The sequence below is a fragment of the Pseudophryne corroboree genome, chromosome 6 (genome assembly GCF_028390025.1).
Source record: "Pseudophryne corroboree isolate aPseCor3 chromosome 6, aPseCor3.hap2, whole genome shotgun sequence".
Classification (NCBI taxonomy): domain Eukaryota; kingdom Metazoa; phylum Chordata; class Amphibia; order Anura; family Myobatrachidae; genus Pseudophryne; species Pseudophryne corroboree.
The window spans coordinates 547417219-547442975 of record NC_086449.1 but is presented as its reverse complement, the minus strand read 5'-3'; the positions used below and the strand labels follow the sequence as shown (position 1 = coordinate 547442975).

Here is a 25757-nt window from a genome sequence, read left to right as displayed (position 1 = left end):
AGAAACTGTTAATAAATAAATAAATAAATAAATATACTCGTAACAATTAGGATGACACTATGACGGTATAAAGAATGAAAAAAAAACCACGGTTAGGTGGTAGGTATATAATAATAAATAATACAATTCTGGTCGGACGGACTGCCTGCCGTGTGCCGACACAGAGGTAGCCACAGCCGTGAACTACCGCACTGTACTGTGTCTGCTGCTAATATAGACTGGTTGATATTTAAAGAGATATTAGTAGTATACAACAATACTATACTGGTGGTCAGGCACTGGTCACCACTCCTGCAGCAAAAGTGTGCACTGTTAATTAATATAATTGTACTCCTGGCTCCTGCTAACAACCTGCAGTGCTCCCCAGTCTCCCCCACAATTAATTATAAGCTTTTAATTTATACATTGATGACTGTGCAGCACACTGGGCTGAGCTGAGTGCACACAGACTGAGTCACACTGTGTGACTGACTGTGCTGTGTATCGTTTTTTTTTTCAGGCAGAGAACGGATATAGCAGAGAGAAGTGAACGGATATATTATATTAAATAAAAGTTAACTAGCAACTGCACTGGTCACTGACTGTGGTAAACTAACTCTGTCTGCGACTCTGCACAATCTCTCTCTCTCTATCTAATCTATCTCTATTCTAATGGAGAGGACGCCAGACACGTCCTCTCCCTATCAATCTCAATGCACGAGTGAAAATGGCGGCGACGCGCGGCTCCTTATATAGAATCCGAGTCTCGCGATAGAATCCGAGCCTCGCGAGAATCCGACAGCGTCATGATGACGTTCGGGCGCGCTCGGGTTAACCGAGCAAGGCGGGAAGATCCGAGTCGCTCGGACCCGTGAAAAAAAACATGAAGTTCGGGCGGGTTCGGATTCCGAGGAACCGAACCCGCTCATCTCTACATGTAATCATAGGAAACAACCAGAACCTCCTAAAGTTTACGCACATGTTTAGAAATAATCAAATTCAGCAGTGGAACCAACAGGTTCTTATTCTAAAAGCTGCGAAGTTCAAGTGATACAATCTTCACTTTAGTTTTGCCATGCCTTGGGACGGCTGTATTTGTAAGTTGTGTAATTTGTGCATTGCATGGAATTTATAGTGGCTGATTTATGTATGCAATCCGGAGGCATCTGCGGCCACAAATGTGGATCTGCCTGCTGGCAGTCAGAGTTTGTTGCATTCTACGCTGCCAAATGGCCCCTCTACATGAGCTTGTGGAAATGGGCGTCATCACTATAACAGCGCAACTGCACCAGAACGGCACAGCTTTTGAATTATTATTCCCCAATCATGGAGATAACTTTTATCTTTTGTAGCTTAATGGACGATAATAAACTGCTAATTAATTGCATTCATAAAAAACCCTTTTGAGGTGGTTGAGTTTTGCTGGCCCATAGCAGAGAGTTACCTTACTGCATTGCCAGGTCAATCTCTGCAGTTATTTTGAATGCATGAGCTGTTGCGCTTTGTTTCATAAAAAAAACAAAAAATAAATAAAGTGTATAAACATATAATAACAAAAATATATACAGGTTGCACTGGCGTTTCTATAATGGGTGCAGTATGTGCGGTGCACACGGGCCCCTGAGTCCAGAGGGGGCCCCCACCGCACACACTGCACCCATTTGTAAAATACTTACCCCTTCGAAGTCCAGCACTGGCATCCGCAGCGCCGCTAGAACACAGTGAAAATGGCCCAGCGGCCATTTTCACGGCGTTCTGCACATGCGCAGTAGAGAGATCTCAGGTAAAATGGCCGCCACGCCATTTTCCCGGAGATCTGCGCATGCGCTGTAGAGTCTGAGCCCTCTAGTGCTCAGACTCTATGGCGCTCCGGGCAGAGAGGAGGGGGCCCGACGGAGGAGGCTGAACACGGGCCTCCTCCTCTCTTAAAACGCCCCTGACAGGTTGAGTATCCCTTATCCAAAATGCTTGGGACCAGAGGTATTTTGGATATCAGATTTTTCCGTATTTTGGAATAATTGCATACCATAATGATATATCATGGCGTTGGGTCCTAAGTCTAAGCACAAAATGCATTTATGTTTCATATACAACTTATACACACAGCTTGAAGGTAATTTTAGCCAATATTTTTAATAACTTTGTGCATTAAACAAAGTGTGTCTACATTCACACAATTCATTTATGTTTCATATACACCTTATACACACAGCCTGAGGATCATTTAATACAATATTATTAATAACTTTGTGTATGAAACAAAGTTTGTTTACATTGTGCCATCAGAAAACAAAGATTTCACTATCTCAGTCTCACTCAAAAAATTCCGTATTTCGGAATATTCCATATTTCAGAATATTTGGATATGGGATACTCAACCTGTATAATATATAAATGTCAAAACCAGGCTTGTTGTTCTATTTAAATTATTGCTGCTTTATATATTTAATCGCTGGAATCGCAATGTTTCTGATAACTTTGACCATATTACATAACCTGTTTAGTTTCATAGAAAAATAACCAACTAATTTTCTCCTAGCTGTCCTGCTTTCATCCAGGCAACTGGGGATGTTTGTTCTGCTCACTGATGCTTTGCATAGCCAAAAGGCAGTGAATGGAAAAGGGAAGCAAAGAAGCTGGTCCATTATGCAAGAAGTGCTGGTCAAGCCCCTATTACACATGGCCACTTGATACATGTGCACCTGTCCTGATCTGCCTGCTATGGTGGGAGGAATGCAACTACAGCTGTAGCAAATTCAAAGTGACCCACTCCACTAGAGTACAACTAGACCCTCTCAACTTTCTTACTCACTTTTTCTATTCCTTATATAGCTGGTCTCCAACTATTGTTACTTGTCTGATAGAAAATTGCTAACAGTCAAGTTCTACAATACATAGCATCTATGGTGTTTGGCACTCGCCTGCAAACAACAAATTTGCACCCTCCCTCCCATATGTAACATAGGGACAGTGCATGTCAAAGGGGCACGGTCTCATATGGAAGGGGCGTGGCCACACAATAAATATCCCCCAATTCAAATTACGCCACACAGTAACACAATTTTTTTCACATTATACCACACGTAGTGCCCCTGATTCATACTGCACCAAATAGTAGTGTACCTAATTCACATTATGACACACAGCAGTGCTCCTTATACACACGTAGTGTCCCTTATACACAGAACGCCCACAGTAGTCGTGCCACACAGAACGCCCACAGTAATAGCATCCCTTATACATAATGCCTACAGTAGTCATGCTCAGATAATGCCCACAGTAGTCGTGTTACACATAATGCCCACAGTAGTTGTGTCACACATAATGCCCACAGTAGTCGTGTTACACATAATGCCCACAATAGTCGTGTCACACATAATGCCCACAGTAGTCGTGCAACACAGACCGCCCACAGTAGTAGCGCTATACAGAACGCCCACAGTAACAGCACTCTTTACACATAATGCCCATAATAGTCATGCTACACATAATGCCCAAAGTAGTCGTGTCACACATAACGCCCACAGTAATAGCGCCCCTTATACAATGCCCACAGTAGTTGTGCCACACATAATGCCCACAGTATTCATACCACACATAATGCGCACAGTAGTCGTGCTACACAGAATGCCCACAGTAATAGCGCCTTTTACACATAATGCCCACAGTAGTTGTGCCACACATAATGTCTACAGTAGTAGTGCCACACAGATTGCCCACAGTAGTAGTGCAACACTTAATGTCCCTTACACTCATGTCCACAGGAGAAGGAGAGAGAGAGGTGAGTGAAGTGAGTGCAGAACTTACCGCAAACAGATCAGTGGGAGAGTGCTGCCGGGGCCGCTGCTAAAGTGCAGTGGGTACGAGGGGGAGGAGAGAGTAGGGAGAGCTGCACTGGAGCTGCGCTTCACGCTGCAGGCATCCGCGCTTCACGTTGCCTGCATCTGTCATACACGGTGACAGATGCAGCAGCAGCCAGCAGCAATAGAGTGGGGAGAGCGCCTCTTCAGCCCGGCACCTCCCTGCTTGGTAGATGCTGCTGAGCGGGTAGCTCTGGCTCTGCATGGCATAGAAGCAGTGATAGAAATGGCAGCAACCATACTGGGACTCAGAGGGATAGGCAGTCTGAAAAGAGAGGATTGCATGTTACGGGAATCCCCTATCAACAGCAGCTTTTTGGTTCTGTTACTCCAGTTTTCCACCATAGAAGCAGCAGCAGCACAGGCTGTGTAGCACTGTCTGCATTTGTGCTTTGCACTCTTTCTTGGCAGTTTACTGTGTTTGAATCTCTGCTGTGTCAACATCAAGAAAATCATATACATAATGGACTTTTCCTTGTAGATCAACATTATTCTTTAGTTTCAGAATTGCTTGGCTTCCATTTCTCAAGATATCTTGTTTTCAGTTTTCTTTAGTGTCTTCAAAATTAAGGGTTGCCCTGCACACAAGCAAGAGCCAAGCTACAAAGGGGCTATGTACCCCTCAGGCCTCCCGCCAGGCCTACCCAGCAAGCCCAGTTCCAGGTAATCAATACCCGCTCCCCCTTCCCCCTCAGAGCCCCTAGTGGAGCTTAAATGCATATATAAATTAATTTCAGTTCTATTTGGAGCATTTCTTTTAATGGAAACACTGCATATGTGCATATTATAGAAATTATGTGATAAATAGAGTGGGTAAGGCAGTAAGAAACCTCTGCATACTACATCCACAATGGTTCATGTGAATAATTCTTCAATGGGTTGAGTATACTATTTTTCATACAGTTCAAAACTGCTCAATCAGCACTGACAGAACAAAACTTATAGGCCCTACACACATGCCGATTTGTTTGAAACATATGAACGATCTCGTTCATAAATGAACGAGAACTCGTTCATATCTTTCAGTGTGGAGGCTCCAGCGATGAACGATGCGCGGCCCCGCGCTCGTTCATAGCTGGTCCCCCGTCGGCTGTGCATGCAGGCCAATATGGACGATCTCGTCCATATTTGCCTGCACTTCAATGGAGCCACGTGACGGGGGGAGTGAAGAAACTTCACTCCCCCTGTCACTGCCCCACCGCCGCCGGGTCGCTCGTCGGCCAGCTCGGCGGCGGATCGGCCAGTGTGTAGGGCCCTTTATTGTTATGCAGACAGTATGCAATTTACAGTTAGAGGCAATCTGTTTTGGTAATGAAGGTCACCAAGTGCTCACATTGTTTACTGACTCTTTGGGACAAATCAATCTAAAACATTGTGTTATGTCTTCAGATTGTTTACGGTGGAAATAAATTAACCCAAATGCATTAATAACAAATCTTCTGGCTTCCCTGTCCCATAATATATGATGATATAGAGCCACTATAATCCAGTAGGATACATAGCACATTACAGTGAAGTTAGGGTAACCAGGGGGACCTAAACGTGAGTCAAATAGGCTCCATTAACTGAGGGTGCAGAAACTATTTCAAATGATTAACAATGTATGCAATATCTATGCTACTTCAAGCTACTGTAATATCCTCAGTGATAAGCCATTTTAGGGAATAAAATGTCAGTATGCTTACTGACAGAATGTTTGATATGCACAGGAAGAAAAGTCTCCCAACACCAAAGCCTTTGTGTACGTCCTTCTGTTCCCATAATCACATGAAGGGGGTTATCCAATTAGCTGTTATTTTGCGGTTTCAAAATAACATCGCCAGTACCCTATTAACAGCAATAAGTTATCATCAATAAGTCTCCATAGGGCTTATCGCGGATTTCTCTTCACGATCTGTGAGCTGGTGATAAGTAATGCAAAATACCTATTTTAATCTAAAAATGTCAGGATTTGGTTCTGAACCCCTGGGACACTCTTATGAATGACTAATTAGGTACATTAGAAGTGTTTTTATTATTTTTAATTAGCCAATAATGACGTAATTTTTGGGTAAAAAAATGCAAAATTATGGAACTTGGGGTACAAGGTATGGGACAGGTATATTGGGGTGCTTTATGAGTGGGATGTTTTTAGACTTGCAGGTGGGACTAATCAGTCCGTTTCCCCTCTTTTTAAAAAGTCCTCTAAAATGACAGAAATATATACTTATACCCGTGTTTATGTACCCCAAATTTAATGAGAGCATTTATTTTGCTGAAAAAAAAGCCTTCTCTCATTTTTTAAATTTATATATAAAAATGCATATAACAGCCATTTGACCAAATTTAATGACACCAAATATTTTTGTAATGCCCACTAATAGACTGTATAATGTTTTCCTATATTAGTTTGGCTTTTTGGGGGGTACAGGCAGATTTCCCCATTTTCTACTATACCAGGCATTCCCAACCTCGGTCCTCAAGGCACACTAACGCTCCAGGTTTTAGTGATATCATGCTGGAGCACCGGTGACTTAATTAGTAATACAGTTATTTTGATTTAACCATCTGTGCTGAAGCCTGGATCTCACTAAAACCTGCACTGCAGTGTGCCTTGAGGACCGATGTTGGGAATGCCTGCCCTATATAGTACTTATCACCGCTTTTGCCGTCTAGAATTATTGCACAATTCTTGTTTTCACCATTTTTTAATTGGATAGGTGCTAAACATGGAAGCTCGCAGGTTGCAATAAGCGGATAATGCGCAATTAGATTACATTAGCCACAATTGCAGATCACGTTATCATAGCTAATTGGATACCCCCTGAAAAAATTTGCATGTTTGTTATTTTTAGTTTAAGAGGTCTTAAACTAAATCACAGACATTTCTGTGAAAAAAAACAATAAATCACAAATGAATGACCTCAGTGCAAACTATATTCACATACTGTGGGCCTCATAGATGGATGCCAATGCATAGCAAGTGTGATTTTTCTCTGCCTCACACTGCTGATATCAGCAAGTAAAGCTGTAATGAAAAGAGACGACCACCTGAGCTGTCACAACTCAATCGCAATTGCATACACATTCGCAGCCTATATGCAAGAACAAGGAACATGGAGCATAAGGGCAGCCCTATGGACATGCAGACAGGACAAGGCAGTAGCGTCGCAGGTGCCATGTTTCTGTATGCAAGAGCTTACAGCTGATGGCCGATACACTCCCCTAAAATGTGCATGACACGGGTGGTCTTCAGTATGCCGACTGTCGGGATCCTGGCACACAGTATACCGGCGTCGGAATCCCGACAGCCGGGATACGACACTTTTTCTCCCTCGTGGGGGTCCACGACCCCCCTGGAGGGAGAATAAAATAGCGCGGCGCGCCACCGTGCCCGCAGCGAGCCCACAAGGGGCTCATTTGTGCTCACCACGCTGTCTGTATGCCGGCGGTTGGGCTCCCAGCGCCGGTATGCTGGTCGCCGGGAGCCCGGCTGCCGGCATACCGTACTACACCCCATGACACAACTGCAGTTTTCCAACCACTGCTTCTTACCTCCCCCAAACAGGTTACTTCCTGTCAAACACTATGCAATGAAATCCTAAGGACCGCAATGTCACCATGAAGCATGCGTAATGCGATCATGGCACACGCACAGTCTAGCAAAAATCACTCAGCATGGAACATCGGCATTGCGTCCATGTCTAAATCAGGTCCAGTTCCAGCTGCACTAAGATTTTATATAATTCTTTCTCGAAAATAACAGCACTAAATTATAATTTATGACTGCCATATTTCTGCCTTTTGATTCAATGAACGGTATTCAATTGATTTTCGCGCTCGATCTCCTTTCTAAAGTGAAGTTAAATCGCAGGGGGAGATATTCAATTGTATCTGTGTTACACGCTGATCGCGCCCATAGAAGTCGGGTTTAGCAGTGTAAAGCTGCTAAACTTAAACAAAGTGCTGGGCACTGCCGCGAAAAGTGGTGTTTGGGTGTCCGAATGGGTCACTTTCTCACATTTCAGCTCGCCAACCCCAGAGGGGGCGAGCTGAAATGAAGGTGCCAGCAGCCATCATGACTAAACAGAGCTACAATTAAATTGCTCTGTTTGTGTGCCATCTAGTGACTGCCAGCGGTATAACAACTGAATCTTGCCCAATATACTATAGGCAGTTATTTTGTGTGACCAGCAAAACAACTAGTTTGCAAGAATGTGTTGTAGTTAACGAAGAATAGAAATATACAAAACAGTAATTGACATTTAGGAGCATACAAAAAGTAGGCACATCCCAATTTTATGGTGCAGTTTGCAAGAGCAGAATTGTATCTACATAAATGCTAGGCAGACATTGTCAGATTTGATCCTTACTGACACTTCTTAGAGATAGAGATAGTCCTACATGTTAAACACTTACCTTTGGAGTAAACATGTGTCGGATGCCATCAACTGAGCCATTTAATAGTAAGGCTCGCACAAGGAAACAGGTAAGGACCACATAAGGGAAGAGAGAACTGAAGTACATGATCTGGGAGGAAAAAAAAAACACAAAATAAATAAATTCCATGTCGTGTAAGTTTTAATAGATATAATCCAATAAATGTTTGGAGTTTTTTTGGAACCCACGTTGCATTAGATAATATAACAGCAAATATTAATATTGAATGGAATTGGCATCATTATGAATCTATTCATTTTAGACCAATTCATTTCAATGTCACATTGGGGTAATAGAACTCCCCACTGTCATACTGATTTCATTTTAGACAAACAGTTCTACAGGAAACCATGAACCATTTACCATTTATGTAACTCAAATGATTAATATTAAATTCACTGGAGATTAAAATGATCACTCCTCAATTTAGAATTGTAGTCAATTTAGGGAGATAATAATAATAATAATAATAATAATAATAATAATAATAATAACCTTCTAATTGGAAAGTGAAGTAGAGAAGCTATAACCAGTGGAGTTGGGAATTAAAGGATATTGCCAACCAAACCTACTGTAAAAGAAATGATTTGGATGGACTTTACTGTACATAATACTTCTGATGTGCTGATTGCCTCCTAGTCTGCGATGCAGGGAAGCACATGCTGGAGGAAGTGTCATATTATAACACTAAGTTTACGTTGGATCTATTTGCGCTGACAAATGGGAAACCTATTACAATCTGTTTTAGAGAATGTCAGAGATAGCGGCTCCGCCGCTTCTGAGACATTAAAAAACTAAGTTCTATCTCTAAGCTTCTGAGACTTCATTATTTCCTCCAATGCCCAAACAATGTGTCAAGTTTATGTTACTGTACCAAGCAATAGTAAGACTTCATCCAAGTTTCCCCTGCCTTCATTATGTTTCTATGTTGATGATTGTGCCAGTGCCAGGCAGATGTTTTCACACTGGATATGCCCCTATTCTCTTCCTGATGTACAGATGTGTCCTCAGGGCCGGGCCAAGTTTTTTTGGGGGGGTAAGCAGATAAAATTGTTGGCACCCCTTGATGGGATAAACTTTTTAAAGTGACAGCACGTGCAAAAGTAAAGGAGTGTGGTCTCACATGAAAGGGGCATGGCCACATAATTCTACACCCAAGGGTACAGGGAGATAGTGGGTGACAGGGAGATAGTGGGTGACTGGGATGGCAGGGGTGATAGGTAGATAGTTGGTGACTGAGGAGGCAAGAGTGACAGGTAGATAGTGGGTGACTGGGGAGGCAGGGATGACAGGGAGATAGTAGGTGACTGAGGAGGCAGGGGTCACAGGGAGATAGTGTGTGACTGGGGAGGCACGGGTGACAGGGAGATAGTGGCTGACTGGGATGGCAGGGCTGACAGGGAGATACTGGGTGACTGGGGAGGCAGGGATGACAGGGAGATAGTGGGTGTCTGGGGAGGCAGGGGCGACAGTGGGTGACAGGGATGGCAGAGGTGACAGGGAGATAGTGGGTGACTGAAGAGGCAGGAGTGACAGGTAGATAGTGGGTAACTGGGGAGGCAGGGGTGACAGGGATATACTGGGTAACTGGGGAGGCAGGGATGACAGGGAGATAGTGGGTGACTGAAGAGGCAGGAGTGACAGGTAGATAGGGGGTGACTGGGGAGGCAAGGGTGACAGGGAGATAGTGGGTGACTGAGGCAAGGGTACAGGGAGATAGTAGGTGACTGAGGCAGGGGTGACAGTGAGATAGTTGGGGTGGCAGCTGTGGAGCAAACTATATAGAAATCAGTACAAATGGTGAACACACAGGGGGGTGGGGGCAGGAGGGTGGGGTAGAGGGTGCCATACAAACACAGAGCGGGGGGTACAGGGAGCCACACACAGTGGGTGGGGGCAGGAAGGCACATGATGTCTCATACACACACAGGGGGGCACAGGGGGCCACACACCAGGATGGGGGGGCAGGAGGGCACAAGGTGCCTCTCACACATACACACACACAGGGGGCCACACACCAGGGTGAGGGAGAGTAGAGGGTGCTGCACACACACACATAAGGGGCCACACACAGGGGGTGGCGGTGGCAGGAGGGCACATGGCTCTCTGGTCACTCACAGCTCCAGGTCCAGTTAAGCTTGGGGTATCAGCAAGGGAGGCCCATGGACCCAGGCACATGCTGAAGAAGGGGTTGGTGGCAGGAGGATAAGTGCACCATCGCCCATGCAGCACCATGGCGCTGCAGGCGTTCGGCTGGAGGTAATTGGGGAGGACACTCCTGGAGCTGTGCCTGGTAACGAGAGGCAGAGGCCGACCTCTGCTTCACCCCCCATGACGCGGCTGCTGGAGAAGGGAGGGTGACGGGGCCGCTGAGGAGACAGGAGGCTCAGCTCTCCGGCTTGAAAGAGGCAGGGCATAGGTACACTGTAGTGTGACCGGGTGCAGGTGGAGCGGAGGCCCCTGAAGGTATTCTGCGGCCATGGCAGCCGCATCCGTGCACACACGAGTCACACCACTGCCTGCACCCCCGCTGCCCTGCAATAGCAGCCAGAGGGAGCCTCATAACTGGGCACACCGCTGCGTAACATGTAAAGCAGTGGCAGGCGTCTGGCTATATGGATTGTGGCTGCAGTGCTGGCAGTGTCCTGGGAGCGGGGGTGGGGTAGGGATGGCCATCAACCATCGATGATTCCAAACCATCAATGGTTTATGGCCGATGTTGAATGTTTTTGCTATTGATGAGAGAGAACCCGATGGTTTCCCTCCATCAATGGCAGTCTAAACGAATATTTATTTATTTATTTATTTTGCAAGGTGGCGGGACACTGAGCATAGCTCCGCCCCCGAACACCTGCTAAGCCTTGCCTGTTTTTTTACTGGTCCACGGCCCAGCCAGCGAACCATCGATGGTTCACCATAGATAGTTTAAGTGCTATTGATGCTTATCACCGATGGTGCCATCGATGGCAACCATCGTTGGACAGCCCACCGATGGCCATCCTAAGGGTGGGGGGGGCTTTGTGTGTGGAGAATGCAGCCGCTGCGCCCTCCACAGCGTGGCGCTCTACGCAGCTGCGTACTATGTTTATGGTCAGGCCGGCCCTGTGTGTCCTCATAGATCTTTGCTGCAGTAACACCAAGCAGCTCCTCTTATGCCATGAAAAGAGAGACTCTGCTAACATCTTTTTCACCTAAATTGTATCTTAGCTGCTATGTGATGTGACTAGGAAGCAAACTGAGACTGTGCTGTTTAATTTCATTTGCGACACTTGTATATCTGTGTTTGAGTCTGCATACGATTCAGTCACACACAATATACAGTACAAGTGTTGCAAATCAAATAAATCAGCACAGTCTCCTCGTACATACTATCCACGTCAAGCTGTGCCAATTTTGGCAAGAAAAGACGCCCAGACACATAGTATATGTGATTGTAGACTGCGCTCTCAGAGGTGCAGATAGAGATTGAGGGTTTACTGCTAGGGAAAAAAAGGGGCCTCTACCCATATAATATTTAATGGTTCACACAAAAGGGGTATCCCAGCGCATCACCATCAATATTGTTCAAAGAAATACATAGTCTATTATTAATAAACCAACGTGCATATTTATTAAGAATTAAAAAGGTTCAAAATAACAAATGTTTCCTAATACCAGTACACAACATCTAGGAAAAGGGGAAGGAAATATGTGTGTGTGTGTGTGTGTGTGTGTGTGTGTGTGTGTGTGTGTGTGTGTGTGTGTGTGTGTGTGTGTGTGTGTGAAAATTATACAAGATAAAATATAAAATGTTATAATGGGTATTAAAAAATAAAAATAAAACAACAAGAAATATGGGATATATAAAAAAAATGACAATTAGTAGTTATGTTCCACAGCTGGATTATCCTGCGTAAAAATAATCCTTCAATGTTTGGATATTAATAATAGACTATGTATTCCTTTGACCAATATTGAGGGTGATGCGCTGGGATACACCTTTTGTGTGAACCATTTAAAAAAGACGCCCGCCTTTAGCAGAGTTGCACGGAACCTGTCAGCTCACTCACACCAGGCATTCCCTGCTGCGTGGCATATTGAGGCTGGATGTATGAGGACACATCTGTATATATGGTACATACACTGTACAGGCTTACACACAACAGTGAATAAAGATGTTAATATAGTTCCATTTTAATATATTGTTAGCTTTATTGTAAAAATATATTTTTAAAAAGTGAAATACTATTAGAATTCCCTTTTCCTGCTTATTTTAAATTATTTGAAAAGAAAAGTAACATAACTTTTATCAATATACTTACTATGGAATACCCATATAGTGTATACTCACTTTGCCAGAAGACTGGATGCCTTTGATCATGGCGAGGCACACCAATATCCAGGCAGCAAGTAAGCATAGAGTCATCCTCCAGTTCAGTCCTCCGCCTTCTGTGATTGAGTCAGAAATGTTTAAAGCTTCTCTGTACCAGTAATATGTGGTTGCAGAACTTTTCTCACATTCTGGCTCAACATCTGAAATGTAATGAAACATCAATGAAATCATACTATTAAGCTTATCAGTAGAATAAGTCGGCAAGTAATTCTAGTAGATACAGAAGCTGAAAGATCTAAACGACTGTTGCAATCATCGCTATGGCGTGTAATGCAGATTAACATATGAAACATAGGCTTTGTTTGTTTTCACTAGTTAGTTGTGCCACCTCATTATTGCCTTCAAAATGTACAAAGTGTTTCGTTTTCATTTGTAAGCTACAGTAAGGGTACAACAATCTTAGAGTTATTTTACACCGCATGACATAAGGAGGCAATTTACCAGTAGGCACTGCATTACAAGCTAGCACAGCTAATTGTGTTATATATATTTGTGTATTTGTACTCCCCAGAACACAAATAGTCACATGCTCCAATATGCAGTCACATTCTCCATCTATTCCCTGTGCATGGAGCACAAGCTTACAAATATAGTCCAATTTCAGATTCCTCACCTACAACTACTTTTGTCTTTGCTGAGTAATAAGCCACCTACTTAGATCTCTTATCTTCTAAGTGATTGTATGGATAATACAGAATATATGATTAATATGATGCTAAGTCCTGTTACAGAAAATCTGGGGTTTTATATCTGTCCTATAAATAGCATGTCTGAATCTGACTTTCTATTTAATTACCAGTAATTACAGTAAATAGACAAAATAGTAATATCTCACAGGTATTAGAGCCATTTTTCACCAAAGGGCACTGATCCCATGGGAGAGGATGCTGGAAGGATTGGGAGAAATAAAACAAGCTCCATCCAATTATAACATTGTAGTAAAGGGCCACAAACAAGCAAACCTGCAAAATAAAACAAGTACATCAGTCGCTGCTGTAATGTCTTTACAGCATGTTGGTCATTTTAATCATCGTCTATAATAAAGCATGTTAGAAACAAACCATGAAATAAATAACAGATAAAAGAACTATCATTTTAGTAACCCCAAATTTTTAGAATATATTAATCCAGTTACAGGATGATGTTCACTGGCACATGTTCCTACACACACACACACACACACACACACACACACACACACACACACACACTATAAAGCATAACTATCCACTGGGGCCTTACAGCGGTCTGCGGATTCACTACAGCTGTAGAAAACCCCAGTATTTTTATAACTGCAGTGGCTTCACTAAACCAACCATTACTGTCATTGGTTGGAGTGATGGTTGCTAGGCAGCCAGTCTGAAGCCAAGCAGCATACTGAGAAACAGAGGCATATTCACTGTGACTTCATTGGCTGGATCACTTGTAATTCCATTAGTTGCTAGTCATGCGATCTTATTGAATTAAATTACAGGACTTCCTTTTCTGCTGGCTTTACACATCAGCACTAGCACACAATGATCCTGTAGTGAAGAGGTTAATGTGGAGAAAATGCCAAAGACCACTGATAGGTGAGGGAAAAAAATTAAGAAAAAGGGGAAAGTGACAATTATTATTTCTTTATTATGATTATTATTCATTATTTTTTAAGACAGGGAATTTAGTAAGAGGGGAAAGGTGTGCAAACTGCCTATAATATGTAGATGAAGTAGCAAATTGGGATGTACAGATGTACCCTCATACACAGGGACTGACTGGGGCTCCCAATCGGCCTTGGCAATCATGAGAGAGTGCGTCACAGGAGGCGCGTGGACACGCCACACGGGGGTGTGCCACGAGTCATTGGGCATGGATTCGCGGCATGCCCCCATTTCTATGGAACTGACAGTTGGGCGGGACCGGACTGGCCCACCTGCCCATTGGCCCTTATGGCATATGCCAAAATTGCCATATGGGCAGCCCGGCCCTGCTCATACACCTAGAATCTAAACGCCATATGGCATGAGACACCTGGCGCAACTGAGCTACTCTGAGAGATGTAGGTACCATCTTTTGTTTACATTTTGCATCTTATTTGCACTGAAGGCACAACAAAATGATGCTGGCATTGTAACAGGGATGCTGAGCTGCAACTCTAACCTTACAGGAATTAGTTTATTCACATACAAAGTCACAGATGAAGCACAATGGAAGGTGGCATGATAAAAAGCCAAAGCCACGGCATTGTAGCACTTTGTATACAGATTCTGGGACTTATTTATGAAATGGCACTTCCTGGAGGGGAAAGCCCGGCATGCTTTACACTGACTGTGAGTGACATTTTACATTTCACCCTCCAACCTGCTGTGAAGCAACAGCTCTGCTTCATCAATAAAGCTTTCTGTCTCATTCGCACACTAATGTAAAAATGTTGAACATCAAATTGATCAGTGTAATGCAGCAGAGTAGTGGTGACACTTCTAGTTGTTTTGGGTGAATAAGATGCAAATGTCAGTGAAAAAAAATGCTCATCCGAGTCATACATTACCTGGTGCGCCAAGAGGGCTGTTTGGTGCGACTGTAGCCGCAGTCTATATTTTGCTCCTAACTCTACATGAGGCCATAATGCTTTATTAAGGATTGGGTAACTTTGTTACAATTTGACACTACTAGGATACGTTTGCCAGACCTTGTATCACTAGTTTTCTTTTTGTTTCAAATGGCTGTTTGTACACATTATGGTTGACAACTGCTTTGTACGAAACAACTCCAAAAGGTAGAAAATAAAAATAAAAAACAGGAAGATTCATTGCGGAAACAACTTTATTTGGTTATGGATTTATTACTTTGTGAAGATCGGTTGGAGTTTAAGGTGGATTTCATTTTTAATGTTTGGGTTTTTTTCTATAGTGATGTTTTGTTGGTTTAAGTCTTATTCTAAATCCTTGGTAATTGGCAGTAAGCTTTTCTATATTATATGCATGCACAACAGCAATGAACTTGTCCTGCATTCAGCCCTGTACTGGTCTAATTCTGTAACTACAGACTGTGGGTCAGTGTCACTTTTCTTGTCCTGTATGCTGGATATGTTTCTCAGTATACATTATTGTTCTCTATGGGGGTAATTCCAAGTTGATCGCAGCAGGAAATTTTTTAGCAATTGGGCAAAACCATGGGGGTAATTCCAAGTTGATCGCAGCAGGATTTTTGTTAGCAATTGGGCAAAACCATGAGCACTGCAGGGGAGGCAGATATAACGTGCAGAGAGAGTTAGATTTGGGTGTGGTGTGTTCAATCTGCAATCTAATTTGCAGTGTAAAAATAAAGCAGCCAGTATTTACCCTGCACAGAAACAAAATAACCCACCCAAATCTAACTCTCTCTACACATGTTATATCTGCCTCCCCTGCAGTGCACATGGTTTTGCCCAATTGCTATAAAAAATCCTGCTGCGATCAACTTGGAATTACCCCCCATGTGCACTGCAGGGGGGGCAGACATAACGTGCTGAGAGAGTTAGATTTGGGTGGGTTATATTGTTTCTGTGCAGGGTAAATTCTGGCTGCTTTATTTTTACACTGCAATTTAGATTGCAGATTTAACTCACCACACCCAAATCTATCTCTCTCTGCACGTTATATCTGCCTCCCCTGCAGTGCACATGGTTTTGCCCAACTGCTAACAAAGTTCCTGCTGCGATCAACTCAGAATTACCCCCTATGTACGGCCAAGGTCACAAGACATACCTCCCAACTGTCCCGATTTTCGCGGGACAGTCCCGTTTTTTGGGGGCTGTCCCACCCGCGGGCCGCAGTGTCCCGCGGTGGGGGGGTCAGTTGGGAGGCTCTGTCAATCGCTGCTCTGCTTAGCAGAGCAGCGGTGAATAGACGCTGTGCGCATGCGCACAGCGTCTATTCAGTGGAGTCAGAGGGAGAGGGAGCATGCCAGCGGCTCACAGAGCGCTGGGCATGCCCCCTCAGTGACGAAAACGGGGGCGTGGCTCGCGATCGCGGGTCCTCCGCGAAGCCACGCCCCCTTTTCATAGGCCACTCCCCTTTTTCGGGAGCGCGCGCGGCTTCGCCGCACAAGTGTCCCGCTCCACAGAACAGTAAAGTTGGGAGGTATGCACAAGAACACTTCTCTTGTTGTTTTAGATGCTTATTGTATACCTCTCTATCTGTAGCTATAATGTTCTGTTTTGCTTTTTTGTGCCTTTTTATGAGAGATTTGCTTAAATACATATATTTGTACTTGGGGGATTTGCTTTGTATCCAAACAGAAATGATCAGAAAATATTTCTCTATATCACTGCACATCTATCTCCCCACTAGGTAAATTCAGACAATAAGGTCTAGTTTACTGAAGAATTGTTTTAGCATTCATACAAGGCATGATATTGTTATGTTAACAATGATATAACCACACAGGAAAACATTTAGGTATACAAAATCTACTATAACCAGATACATGATGTGGTTAAGATGCCGGATGTCAGGATAGTCGAAATACTGGCACCCTTTAGAGTCCCAACGCTGAAGTTCTGAAGAGCTGGGATTCTGACCGTAGGTAAAGCCAGCGGGTCAAGTGCAGGCCCGGGTGGGGGTGGGGGGGGTGTTAGGTTTACGTCATACTTGCCAACCGTCTCGGTAGCTGTGGGAGACTACCGATTTTTAGGGTAGTCCTCCGCAGCCCCGGAAGTATGTATGACTCTCCCGCAATCTGCCCACAGAGGTAAAAACACTGAAAACTCATCAGTGGTGGGAAGGAGCCGGGGATAAAGATTTAAATCACATCTTTTAGCCCCACCCCTACCTACAGACCCACACATTGAGGGCATTCTCTGGCTTTGTATAGGTGCCAGATGGGGGGTTAGGGATAGGATGCGAGGGGGGGTAGGTAAGTCAGGGTTTGGCTGCAGGGAGAGATGGTTAGGGTTAGGCACTCATGGGGTGGGGTTGTGGTCAGGCTGTGGGGGAGGGAGGGTTAGGTATAGGCAGCGGCGATGGAGGGTTAGGTTTAGGCACCTCTTGGGGGTGCTTAGAGTCAGGCACTAAGGTGAGAGTTTTGGGTTAGGGGTAGGTGAGATACAGCTCACATTCACCCCTGTCAGTCTTTCACTTATCGGGATCCTGGCATCGGTATTGTGACCACCGGGATCCCATAAGCCGGCATTGCATACTGAACCCCCAGATACACCAAACTGGAAACATATTGCATGTATCAATATAATTTAGAAATAGCTCTGCATTGAGAAAACACTTGCAAGCTTTTTGGTCAAACCTAGCTTAGGGCACACAACTATCTGTGTTGTATGTTTCATCTACAATGTTCTGCAATGCATGCTGCAAGGTGAAAGTAGGGTGGATGAAAGTGTTAATGGGTGCTGGGAGGGAGAAAATTCCACCAATGAAACTGAAACACTATTTGGTACCTTCTGAAACACTGACTGGATGTGGTACTTATTACTACAAAATGCCATTTTCCAAACCCTGCAGGGACGGATTAAGCCCTTGGGGGGTCCAGGGCACCCAAGACAGGGGGTCCCCCCACCAGCAACCTTACCCCCGGCTGCACCCGCTGCTTGATACCCCCCCATCCACTGCAACAAGGCCAGCCACTGGCTACAGGAGCTGCGGGGGGGGAAGGGCCCCACTCTGAAGCGGGGAGGAGAAAAGACTCCTGGCTGCCGGGGAGGGAGGATTCCGTGATGTTGCACATGCAGCTGTGTGTGCAGCACCCTCCCCCATCCTTTCGGGCAGTACGGGTAGGGGACTGACCCAGGCAGCAATCTCCAGCCTCCACTGCTGCCAGGAGAGCTGTTGCTGCTGGCAGAGGCTGGAAAGCAGACAGCAGCACCAGAGCAGGGCAGAGCAGCTCTGGCCGGGGGGCCCTTATGACAGGGGGGCCTGGGGTACTGCCCCCCCCCCCCTGCAACCCACCCCCCAGGATTTGGAACAAATTTGTAGTTTAGATCAGGATGTAATATTCTACACCTAGCCAACAATATGCTGCCACCTAGAACTCTTTTATTAGATTTGGTATTTTTTAGAAACAAGCTCCACGTATATACAGTATATTATATAAAAACAATTGTACTTATTTAATGTACATGCTTAATAAACAAACAATTTTCATTATCACCTCTCTGGGTGAAATCTCATGTAGGAGGTAACCCACAGTCGTCTTAGCAAAATATTTATATTGTATTCAAGTCAAACATAGGCAATCATTCAGAAACATCATTTACATACTATATTTTCCATAATTTACACAACAGGTCAAAGAGCATTGCTGCTGGCAAGCTGCTTCTGTGCAAATATGCTGCAACCACAGTACCATAGTTGCCTTCCCTCCTGCATTCTGCAGGAGACTCCCTGAAATAGTGTCAATCTCCCTGACTCCATGAATAGTCCAGCAATCTCCCTGATTGCACCTTAACCCCATTATGTTCTGTTACATTCTTGGGGGGGGGGGGGAAAGAAATCAGAGCTACATACTTTACATTCAAATGGGATCATCAGTGCCATTTCCCTGCATTGGTTATAAGGAACAATGATCCCTGTGACTACATGTATTTTATGTAAGGTTTCTCGTGGCCACTTGTAAAACGCAATAAACAAAGAAATCCTCAAAAATATCAGTGTCTTTTCTTCAACAAGAAAATCTTACAAACTTTGGGGCTCATTTACATTTGGATGTAAGTAATTTTTATGACACACCTCTCAGATGTAGCAGATCACGTCTGCACTGATAGATGTTATTTTCACATGGGGATGGCCACTGGTTGGTTACCCATCGACAGTCACCATTGAAAGTACCATTGATGGGTAACCTCGATGGTGTAAAACTATCTACAAGGGTTTCACCCACAGATGGTCACCCCTGCTTTACAATTCAGTAAGCTGTGGGCCAATGAGAGCCCAGGGGCGGAGGTTCATGGGAGTGTCAGGGGCGGAGTTAAGCTTCACTTACGGCACTATCAATGGCAAAAGTATTCAACATTGGTCATAGGCGCAGTAGAGATAAGACACCAGGAACTTGGCGGGCACCATATGCAGGGAAGGAGACCTGCACAGAGTTTGCACAAAGTGTCCTCTCTTAAACCACCCCTTGGTGTAATGATTTTAGGTATGCCTCCATACAATGACTAATGAATGGGCACGATGCACAGTTCAGTGCATATTACCAGCAGAACTACGGTTGGAACAACAGTAAAACATATTTAATAATCAAATCAAATAATTCTGACAACTTTTCTGTCATGAGCAGTTTTAAACGATTATCGCCCATATACATAAACTGAACAATAATTATTCAGAACTGTAATGGATCAACCGGATTCAAAAACTCTCAATAAAAAGCCTAAGAAAATGTATAACACAAATAATAAGAACTGGCATCTGTAACCAGCACCTATAACAATAAACTTGCTACTGTAAATTTGGTTAGACTAAAATCCAGTTGAGGAGTTAACGAAATATGAAGTCACTTTTAAGAAGATTGATCATTAGGATCAAGCCAACCAAATCTAGACTCTTTTTTCACTGTCAACACATACAGGGAGAAAAATCCACATGAGACTGATTTAGGCACTTTGGGGCTGATGCAGGTTTGAACATATCTTGCATATCTCATTTTGCTGCTGTAGGGGTGTAACTGAGCTGTAACATAGTTCAGTGAAAGGCGTCCTTTCTGCTTAATTGTACTGTGCAAATTTTACTCTGGATTCATGGCACACCAAAAAGGATTTAGGGTTATGTTTATTAATTATCAGGTCATAGACTTGATAAATGTAATTTCTTATCACCTCTATTCATGGCAATTACTGATTGCATGAATGTATTAAAACGGGATCAGTACTAAATGCCGCCGGTCGGAATCCCGGCGGTCGAAATACCGACGCCGGAATCCCGACCACACAATCCCGACAGGGGTGGCGAGCGGAACGCAGCCCCTTGCGGGCTCGCTTCGCTCACCACGCTGCGGGCACGGTGCTTTGCTACGCTCGGCACACTATTATATTCTCCCTCTATGGGTGTCGTGGACACCCACGGAGGGAGAATATGTCGGGATTGTGGCGGTCGGGATTCCGGCGTCGGTATTTCGACCGCCGGAATTCCGGCCGGCGGCATCTTGACCGCATCCCATTAAAACAAACCCACAGTAACGGGGCTCCTGCGGTGTGGTTGAAGTGAAGTGATTGTTAATGCAATCACTTCACTTCTCCTTCGGGAGAAGGGTGCCATTCTGCACATGTGCTGTCTGCTCACTGCAGGTGCACTAGTGCAGAGTACTGAGGTTCCCTCTGATCCCTCAGATCCCTCTTCCGGTAACTCTTGCAGTCTGTAACCTGTAGGCTGCGATGGCTAACTCCATCTGGAAATAGTGCTAGCTACCGGGAAAATGGTCTGGAATGCATTGCTTTCTGAAACTTGGAAGATTCCGCAAAAAAGAAGCCCTCATAGAAACCTGGGGGGGGGGGGGCTTTTGCAAGTGAAAATGGGGGATTAAAGCAGATATCCCCAATATCTGCTACAGTCCCCTGTAAATAATTTGTTGTTGCTTAATATTTGCAAGCACCCCCTGAAAATAGGTGATTTTGGGGGATATCCCACAAATATGAGTGGATAAATAGGCACCTTAGTATGCATTTTATGCTTTTACACTTTTAAACAGGGAACACATTTTCAGGGAGAATTTTTAAAAAAAATCAGTACTGTACCATATTAAAATAGGATTAGGTTGCAGTTAAAATGCCGGCTGTCAGGATCTTGGCGTTAAGCATACCGATGCCGAAATCCTGGCGCGCCAGGGCTATTCCCACTCGTGACACGCATAGAGTAGGACTAGATCCTGTGGTGAGTGCAGTGAGCCACCGAGCCTGCAAGGGGATTCTTAGTGCTCGCCCTGCTGCCGGCATTATGATGGATGGGATGCCGCTAGCGGGATATTGACAGCCGGCATCCCGTCCGCTGGTAAAATAGTATGTATTCTGGTTACACAATATATACACAAAAGTGAATACTTACAATACAGCTTGCAAATCCAATCCCACCCATTTTAGGACTGATGTAATTCCAAACTCCAATACTTCCTCTCCGTATTCTCTGACCTACAGATAGCTCCAAGAAGAAGAGTGGAATTCCAATAACCAGGAGAAGAATCAAATATGGCACAAGATATGCACCTAGAAGGAATGTAATAAGAAAACATCAGCTGTAATCCTAATCTGTGTTTAGAGTTCAGATGGGTCTATTGTCCTTCTCACTCCTCGAGTCATCATGACCAGATACTTTTCTCTGAAGTGCTCATATACTGTACCTCTAGCCTGTTTTTATCAATGTTCTCCAATATGTTATGTAGTCATGTGAGAGTAATCTGTTGGTCTCAATTACACTCCCAGGTTTGTAGGCTTTGCTGATTGGAGAAACAGAGCCATAAACTACATGAGCAAGCTATTGGACATTGATGGGTAACACATGTCCTTCCATGAATTCACCTTCATCCACTGACTCTTTTCTGCTTAATTTTCATATTTGTTTCTTGTAGCTTGCAGCTCTTGTTTAAAATGCCTGCTGATATATTATTATTACAGCTAGTTTCTTTGATTAAATGTATTATTTTTAACTTATTACTGATATTAAGGGTAATGTGCAGCCTTGAATATTAGAGGACTGCTCATTATAGACCAACCCCACAGTGCACCAGAATGCCTATAACTGCTATAGAATGAGAGAAGGACTGTAATTAAGAAGCATAATAGCAGGAGATGTAATTAAATGTAAATAACACCTCAAATATAGACTGCCCTATATTGAGGAGGAAAAAAAGCTATTAATAACATTCACAAATGTGTTTCAGGAACTTGTCAGTACTGAATTTGTTTTCCATAAAGCTCTGATTCTCTGAATTCTATGCACATAAGTAATTAATGTTAGCCTAGAAAGAGAGACAGGTGTATATCAATTATTGGGACTTTGTTTCAACAATTATAATTTCTTGTCCCCACTTACCACGGCAATAAGAAATTAAGGTTTTCCCCAAATTTATTAATAAATCACATCCAGTGAAAGGGGCTATGATAGAAGCCCGACACTGCGATCTGTAAAAGTAAAGTGAAAGCTCTTAACTGTACGTGCTGACCTCACTACTGCTCATTCACGGTCCTCAGAATACGCATGTGCGGCTACCTATGTCCAGAGAGGGATCCAATCGATACCTCCCCTGGTAACTTTTCTCTAACGTCCTAGTGGATGCTGGGGACTCCGTAAGGACCATGGGGATAGACGGGCTCCGCAGGAGACATGGGCACTTTAAGAAAGAATTTAGGTTCTGGTGTGCACTGGCTCCTCCCTCTATGCCCCTCCTCCAGACCTCCATTTGATACTGTGCCCAGACGAGCTGGGTGCTTTTCAGTGAGCTCTCCTGAGTTTGCTGAGAGAAAGTATTTGTTAGGTTTTTTATTTTCAGGGAGCTCTGCTGGCAACCGACTCCCTGCATCGTGGGACTGAGGGGAGAGAAGCAGCCCTACTCTCTGAAGCTAGGTCCTGCTTCTTAGGCTACTGGACACCATTAGCTCCAGAGGGATCGGTACGCAGGATCTTACCCTCGCCGTCCGGTCCCGGAGCCGCGCCGCCGTCCCCCTCGCAGAACCGGAAGACAGAAGCCGGGTGAGTATGAGAAGCAAAGAAGACTTCACAGGCGGCAGAAGACTCTGTGTTCTTCACTGAGGTAACGCACAGCACTGCAGCTGTGCGCCATTGCTCCACACACCTACACATACTCCGGTCACTGTAAGGGTTCAGGGCGCGGGGGGTGCGCCCTGGGCAGCATTTGGGATCTCTTTTGGCAAAGTTAAGCATATATACAGCTGGGCACTGTATATATGTATGAGCCCCCGCCCAAAAAATTGCATATTTAAGCGGGACAGAAGCCCGCCGCCGAGGGGGCGGGGCTTCTTCCTCAGCACTCACTAGTGCCATTTTTTCTCCACAGCTCCACCGAGAGGAAGCTCCCCAGGCTCTCTCCCCTGCAGATACACGGTAGAAGAGGGTAAAAAGAGAGGGGGGGCACATAATTAGGCGCAAAAAGCAATATAAACAGCAGCTACTGGGTTAACATTAAGTTACTGTGTTATTCCTGGGTTTATAGCGCTGGGGTGTGTGCTGGCATACTCTCTCTCTGTCTCTCCAAAGGGCCTTGTGGGGGAACGGTCTTCAGAGAGGGCATTCCCTGTGTGTGTGTGGTGTGTCGGTACGCTTGTGTCGACATGTCTGATGAGGAAGGCTATGTGGAAGCAGAGCGGGAGCAAATGAATGTGGTGTCTCCGCCGACGGCGCCGACACCTGATTGGATGGATATGTGGAAGGTTTTAAATTATAATGTTAATTCCTTGCATAAAAAGTTAGAAAAAGCTGAAGCCTCGGGACATTCAGGGTCCCAACCCGTGCCTGATCCTATGTCGCAGAGGCCGTCAGGGTCTCAGAAGCGCCCACTATCCCAAACTGTTGACACAGATACCGACATGGATTCTGACTCCAGTGTCGATTACGATGATGCAAAGTTACAGCCAAAATTGGCTAAATCCATCCATTATATGATTATAGCAATTAAGGATGTGTTGCACTTCACAGAGGAAACCCCAGTCCTTGACAAGAGGGTGCATATGTATGGGGAACAGAAGCCGGAGGTAACCGTTCCCCCCTCACACGAGCTAAATGAGTTATGTGAAAAGGCTTGGGAATCTCCAGATAAAAAACTGCAGATTTCCAAAAGGATTCTTATGGCGTATCCTTTCCCGCCAACGCACAGGTTACGCTGGGAATTCTCCCCTAGGGTGGACAAAGCTTTAACACGCTTATCCAAGAAGGTAGCCCTGCCGTCACAAGATACGGCTACCCTCAAAGATGCTGCGGATCGCAAACAGCAGGTTACCCTGAAGTCCATTTATACACATTCAGGTACCTTACTGAGGCCGGCAATCGCGTCGGCCTGGGTGTGTAGTGCTGTAGCAGCATGGACGGATACCTTATCTGAGGAAATTGATACCTTAGACAAGGATACTGTATTGTTGACCCTGGGGCATATTAAAGACGCTGTCCTATATATGAGAGATGCTCAAAGAGACATTAGTCTACTGGGTTCTAGAATAAATGCTATGTCGATTTCTGCCAGAAGGGTCCTGTGGACTCGGCAATGGACAGGTAATGCGGACTCAAAAAGGCATATGGAGGTTTTACCTTACAAGGGTGAGGAATTGTTTGGGGAGGGTCTCTCGGACCTGGTCTCCACAGCTACAGCTGGAAAGTCAAATTTTTTGCCTTTTATTCCCTCACAGCCTAAGAGAGCACCGTATTATCAAATGCAGTCCTTTCGATCACAAAGAAACAAGAAAGTCCGAGGTGCGTCCTTTCTTGCCAGAGGCAGGGGCAGAGGTAAGAAGCTGCTCAACACAGCTAGTTCCCAGGAACAGAAGTCCTCCCCGGCCTCTACAAAATCCACCGCATGACGCTGGGGCTCCACAGGCGGAGCTGGGGCACGTCTTCGAAATTTCAGCCACAAGTGGGTTCACTACCAGGTGGATCCCTGGGCGATAGAAATTGTGTCTCAGGGATACAAGCTGGAATTCGAAGAGATGCCCCCTCACCGATACCTCAAATTGGCCCTACCAGCTTCCCCCATGAGAGGGAAATAGTGTTAACTGCAATTCACAAATTGTATCTTCAACAGGTGGTGGTCAAGGTTCCCCTCCTTCAACAGGGAAGGGGTTATTATTCGACCATGTTTGTAGTCCCGAAACTGGACAGTTCGGTCAGACCCATATTGAATTTAAAATCCCTGAACATATACCTGAAAAGGTTCAAGTTCAAGATGGAATCGCTGAGAGCGGTCATCGCAAGCCTGGAAGGGGAGGATTTTATGGTGTCTCTGGACATAAAGGATGCATACCTTCATGTCCCCATTTATCCACCTCATCAGGTGTACCTAAGATTTGTGGTACAGGATTGTCATTACCAATTTCAGACGATGCCCTTTGGTCTCTCCACGGCACCGAGAATATTTACCAAGGTAATGGCGGAAATGATGGTACTCCTGCGGAAGCAAGGGGTCACCATTATCCCGTACTTGGACGATCTCCTCATAAAAGC

At 44.7% G+C, this 25757-nt stretch overlaps 1 protein-coding gene across 1 annotated transcript in view; it reads right to left on the bottom strand.

The window, feature by feature from the left end:
- SLC6A15 (solute carrier family 6 member 15) overlaps positions 1–25757 on the bottom strand; it is a 143719-nt gene that overhangs the window by 59471 nt on the left and 58491 nt on the right. Inside the window, exons 3-6 of the mRNA XM_063927678.1 lie at positions 21639–21796; positions 13466–13592; positions 12589–12770; positions 8238–8348 (exon numbers count right to left, since the gene is read on the bottom strand). Of these exons, the coding sequence (XP_063783748.1) occupies positions 8238–8348; positions 12589–12770; positions 13466–13592; positions 21639–21796 (578 nt within the window). The remainder of the gene's footprint in view (positions 1–8237; positions 8349–12588; positions 12771–13465; positions 13593–21638; positions 21797–25757) is intronic.